The sequence below is a fragment of the Emydura macquarii genome, unplaced genomic scaffold (assembly GCF_026122565.2).
Source record: "Emydura macquarii macquarii isolate MOO-44397 ecotype Brisbane River unplaced genomic scaffold, CSIRO-AGI_Emac_v2 contig_1119, whole genome shotgun sequence".
NCBI lineage: Eukaryota > Metazoa > Chordata > Testudines > Chelidae > Emydura > Emydura macquarii.
Genome location: NW_027131256.1, coordinates 2850450 through 2855974, shown reverse-complemented (window position 1 = coordinate 2855974; position 5525 = coordinate 2850450). Strand labels below are relative to the sequence as shown.

Below are 5525 nucleotides of genomic sequence, written 5' to 3'. Positions count from 1 at the left end.
CGGCCCGCGCGGCCCCCCCCTCCACCAGCCTGCGCTCGCTGCCCAGGGCCGGCCCGCGCGCTCGGCCAGCAACGGAAGGAAACGCGTCACTGAGCGGCCGGTAGCCCCACGGCGCCGGCTTGGCGGGAGTGGGGGAGGAGTGGGAGCCCCGCGCCCCGCCCTCTCAGCAGCAACCGCCGGCGCTCACGTGGCAGCGGCCGGCCTTTCACGAGCGCGAGAAGAGCTGGGGGGGATGGGATGGGGTGAGGGGCGGCCCCATTGGCCGGGAGCCCGGGACCCACCCGCCGACGCCAGCTTCTACGTCACATCCGAGCCTGATGCCCCGCGGCCGTTCCGGCCCCGCCCATGTTCGCTGGGGTGCCCGGCGCGCGCGAGCGTTGCTCGGGGTGGGGTGGGGTGGGGGCGGGGCGGGGCGGTAACCAGCCAGGCGCAGCGCAGCGCAGGTGGCGCTAGGCACATGGAGGCGCCCAGCGGGGCTGTGAGTGACCCGGGCGCCCCTTCTCCCCTCCCCCCCTGCGCTCCTCTCCTCTGCCGTGAGTCCCGGCCCCGCGCTGACGCTCGCTCTCCTGTCTCCTCTCCCCCTAGGAGCAGCGGTGGCTGCGGGCGGCCCGGGCCTTCGTCTGCGAGACCCTCTGCCCCGCCGGGCCGGGCGGCGATGGCGGCCCGGAGCAGCTGGCGGAGTCGGTGATGCGCTGCCTGAGGAGCGCGTGGGGCGGGGGCAGCGCGGCGCGGGGGAGCGGGGAGCTCCCGCTGGGCTACAGGTAACGGGCCTTAGCCGCGCTCCCTGCTGCCTCGTGTTTTGGAAACCAGCTCCCGGCTCTGCGCCCCCCCTCCTCCCCGAGTTACTGCGGAGCATCGGCTCCCGCCTACACCTGCAGGCCCTGGGCCGGGCCGAGCACCTGCCGCTCTTCTGACGTAGCCGCGTTGAACTGGAGTGGCTGCTTCACACAGTCTGGGGCTGGGGGACTGGCCAGTGACCAGGCCAGGCCGGCTTCAGGCCTTGGGGAGAGTTGGCCTCTCTGCCACTTGGCTCGTCAGACTCCCTTCCGTCTCTTGTTGTGTCTACACGACAGTGCTACGCAGCCTTGAGTGCACCTGCAGCTATGCCCCTGTAGCACTTGTAGGTGTCCTAACTTCCTGTGACGCTACAGTGCTGTAACAGTACTTCACCTGCACTCCGCGGGGGCCCTGGTGTAAACGTCCTCTTAACATCACAGCCATTTCCAAAACCCTTGTCAACGAACTGCCAGGCACAAGTGCTGCAGACATCATCTGGAGTGCTGTCTAGACTAGAGCTTCCAATGTTGCTGATGCTGGTGTTGACACTGGTGGGAACTTTTGGCTGACCTTTCCTAGTGGAGACAGGGCCAAAGTCTGTGGTGTGGGTATTGTTATTGCTGGGGACACACATTAAAACCAGCCGGGTTGGGAATGATCTGACGATGCTGCGTGTATCTCTCCTACTTAGTGCCTTGATCAGTCTCAGAATTATAGAATTTGGGGTGCATTTTTGCACATTAATGGTACCTGGTAGTGTGCCAAATTTCTCTATTATAAAATCAGAAGGGACCTCAAGAGATCATCGAGTCCAACCCCCTGCTCAGAGCAGGACAAACTAGAGGTGCTGGGGATTGAACCCAGAGCTTCATACATGCAAAGCATGCACTCAAACCACTGAGCTACCTTAAGGGTCCAGTCTCTTGGTTTAAGCTTGGATACATTAAGCTTGGCTGCATTCTTAAAGTTGAAGAGAGGCACCTGAGACCTCTTTGATTTAGCATCTCTCAGTCTCACATCCCTTAAGCAAGGCCAGTTAAGATGAAGATTTAACTCTAAGGTTGGCAGCATTGTTTTGTTCTGTCTCCCCATAAGGAGAACAGAGACTTCTACAGTCAGCTGCACTTCCAAGCACCTTGTTGGGGAAGTGGGGTCAGTGCTCATTTAGAAAGGAGAGTGCCCCTCACTGAGTCATCTGCATTACTCTGTGCAGTTTCCTGGGTTTTCTCTTGGCATCTCCCATTCACATTCTGTCTAAACTGTGGGATAAGGCCCTCCCACATCTGGGAATGTTGTTCAGATGACTGTATTTTTCAGTTTCTGTTCCCAAATATTTCTCCACATGTCCTGTGTGTACTCCGACAGGTGACCACAGTCCCAAATGGGCTCTGCTTCCCCTGAGGCACTCAAGAGTAAATGTGCTCTCAGGATAAATATGGAAACAGATTGTCCTCCTGACACAGTGGCTATTTCAGTGTTGAACCCTATGTAATGCCACTGAAGTGAGTACATTCACCTCCGAGACTTCCCATATGGTCTCCTCTGAGATTGTGCCAACCGTTAAGGCTGCATAACTGCAGCTGTGCTGATCCTGGCCTGCTGCAGCAAAAAGTCTAAATGCCCCTTCCCTGCCTCAACCAACCAGGCTTCTTCCTCATCCCTTCATATTTTAATCCATTCCTTTTTCTCCAGCTTCATCTCCATCTCTGACCTCCAGTGCCAACAGCGCACACCTTGCTGCAGTCACATGACCTGGAGCACCAATGAGTTCAGGAAATGGGCTCAGCAAAGTGAGGTCGTGTCCAAACACAGTGTTCTCCCACGGGCTCATCTGATCCTGATTGGCTACCTGACAGATGGAAGACGGCAGGAGGGGAAAGAGAAGCTAATGGATGGTAACCTGTACGTGCAAGACAACACTGGTTCAGTTCCCTGTGAGGTATGGCAACAGGCAGTCTGAGGGATCCTGCTCTTCCTACCGTTTCTGAGAAACCTTGTAGACCACAGCCGAATTAAAACAATTTGCAAAAGACTGTGTAATTTGGGAGATCAGACTTAGGTCTTGCAAGGGGAAGGCAGTGAGTTCAGATGCTGGGGAGGGAGGGTGAAAGTTGTCAAATCTTTCATTGCTGAGGAGCTAACTACGAAACCTACTGGACTAGGGCATGACAGGAGAAAAGGCAGGGGAAGAAGATGGATCCTGTCAATTACCGTTGAAGTGTAGTTTCTGTTACTAATTAAGTAATGGAGCCAACAGTTTGTGAAAGGGACTCTGAGAGGCTGATGGGTCCAACAGCGGTAAGCTTGCCTGAATGACAGTCTGTGGAGCTGAAATAACTACAATGGGAAAGACTGGAGCAGTTGTTCGCCTCAGGGCACCAGAGCAGCGGCCCCAGGGCTAAAGCAGCAGCGAGGCTGGAGCAGCTGCCCAAGGTCAGACCCTGGCAGCGCTCTGACTGTTAGTTCCCCCTCAGCTCCTCAGGGTATTTTTAGTAAAAGTCAGGAACACATTGTGGGCTTCTGTGAAATTTTTAGTGCCCGTGATCTGTCTCTGACTTTTTATAAAAAATACTTGTAACAGAATCTGAACCTTATCAATAATCTAAGAATGGAGGAAGAGCATGGTAATTATATTTGCAGAGAACACTGCATTAGGATGAGCATCAAACACCGGTGAAGACAAGAGGTTAGAAATACGGACCGGAAATACCAAGCACTGCCAAAGCGTGGGAGGCTGTAAATCAATCACAACCATATCCCGGGCCAGGGGGAAACCTGGGCCCAGGGAATGCTCGTCCTAGTGCATAGCAAATTGCATACGGGTTTGCAAGGCTATGTGTAGTTTGGGGTCCTCTCCTGGAGCAAAGAGGAGTTTATTTCACTACAGCTTAGTCACTGCCGCTGCTTGGGGAGCAACAAAATGTGCATCTTGCAGGGAACTGATCCCTGCTCTGAGGTGTGAAAGCTCGTGGTGTACCACAGGAAGGCTGGTCTAATGCCGTCAAAGTCTTAGTTCCAGAGTTCAGTTGTGAACATATTTCAGATTGCAGCACCGTTTCTTTTTTGGTTTAGCTCCTGCATTTTGAATCTGAGTGGCTAGAGCTACTGTTTCTCTTCCCCAACTGGGCATACATACCACAGACGAGTCAGGGCTCAGCTGGGTATGTGGAAATCCTAGCAGACCCAGTGCCAGTGGATCCTCAACCTGAGAGAGTGGTCAACACTATCCCTGTCTTCTACCCGTCACAAGCTGCACAGTTGCTCAGCACCAGGTACACACTCAATGCTCTTAATTCAATATGTGCAGCTGTCACAGGTTCACACTGCTTCACAGCAAGAACCTGACCTCTTCAGGGACATGTTGATTGGGTCAGATCCATGCTGAAGGTGTGAGAGAAAAAAATGAGTGGATGTGATAAAAAATACATATATTAAATAATTTTAATCAATTGATGACCTATACTCCAAAAGTTGGTTTGAATTGCCTAATTTGGATGAGGAACAGATTCAAACTTTCATGACTCCATAGATTTTAGTAACCAAATTAAAAGTTAGGAAATAATAGAAAAGAATGAAGATGACAAAAAATGATGCATTTAAATTTAAGTGACAGGGCTTTAAAATAGTGAATTTAATACAAATAAGTAGCTCTTATGGAGTAGTGAACCGCAGTCATCAAAGTCACAAGTTTTGGGTAGGTAATTCTAGATTTCCATATTGAGCTAATAAATATTGCTGTTCAAAACCTTATTAGATTGCTAATTAAGCTAAAAGGCCCATTTAAATTATTTAGAATATCTGTCATCTAAACCCAAATCAGGTTCATAATTTCAGATTACAGCCTAGATAAGTGGAATGTATTTATGAAACCTTTTCTCTTTCACATAAACAAATGTAGTATTAATTACACCAAATATGCAAAATAAATCAAAAGCTACTTATCGTCTCTTGATTTTCTCCAGTAAGTGACCACAGTTGAACTATTCTATATCAGGCTAGTTAAAACATTTTTTATAAACAATGGTAATCTTTTTTTTTAAAAGTTCAGTCATTCCATGTAACATACTTTCTTTTCTGTATGTTAGAGAAACCTGTAGGCTGTGTGTGAATCTTAATTTTGCTTCTGATCTCTGTTTACTTACAGCTCGCATATTCATTAATAGGTTTTACTGCTGTAACAGAGCAGAGTATGAGGAGTCCTTTATGCTGAGGGTATTATGAGCACACCAGTGTGTCATAGCTACTTTAGTCATATACTGATTTAAAAATATTTCTAAACAATGAAGTTGAAATTTATTAGTAGAGACTGACACATTGTCCATTGAAGTCACGTACAAGTTTTATAAGCTAAAATATGTACTCTTTAAGAACTTAACTTAGCACAAGCATTTGTCATTTACATAACAGAAGCATATGCATAAAAAGTGTCTTTGATACACAACACCAATATAGATGGAATTTTCCCTTAGCTTGTTATGTTCTCGAGATGAGTACATGTTCACCATGGCCTTTGGTTCATGGTGGTATTGTAAATGGTAAGCAGCTGTCAATCCTTTCTTCTGTGGACCTTGCTCATGGGTTCTTTTCTTTTTTCTTTTCTTGGCTTCAGAAAAGATAGTTGGTGGCAATGCATCACTTTGGCAAGTTTTTTAGGGTTTACCTGATCCTAGATCTTTCAGCTTTCTCTGATGGTGGCCAGCCATTAGATTCCTCAGCTGTCTTTTGTCCATGTGATGTACTTTTCAGAT

General features: G+C 49.3%; 1 protein-coding gene across 6 annotated transcripts in view; it reads left to right on the top strand.

Moving 5' to 3' along the window:
- The first annotated feature begins 404 nt into the window (after positions 1-404).
- Positions 405-5525, top strand: part of CTC1 (CST telomere replication complex component 1) — a 32203-nt gene continuing 27082 nt past the window's right edge. For 5 of the 6 annotated variants that reach the window (XR_010919336.1, XM_067545983.1, XM_067545985.1 and 2 more), the window contains exons 1-4: positions 405-478; positions 586-761; positions 2470-2716; positions 3850-4049. Coding sequence is in view for 5 of the 6 variants with exons in the window: in XM_067545983.1 (XP_067402084.1) it covers positions 458-478; positions 586-761; positions 2470-2716; positions 3850-4049 (644 nt within the window). In the remaining variant the exon portion in view is untranslated. Of the gene's footprint in view, positions 479-585; positions 762-2469; positions 2717-3849; positions 4050-5525 lie in introns of those variants that run through there. The other variant, XM_067545987.1, reaches the window with a different exon arrangement.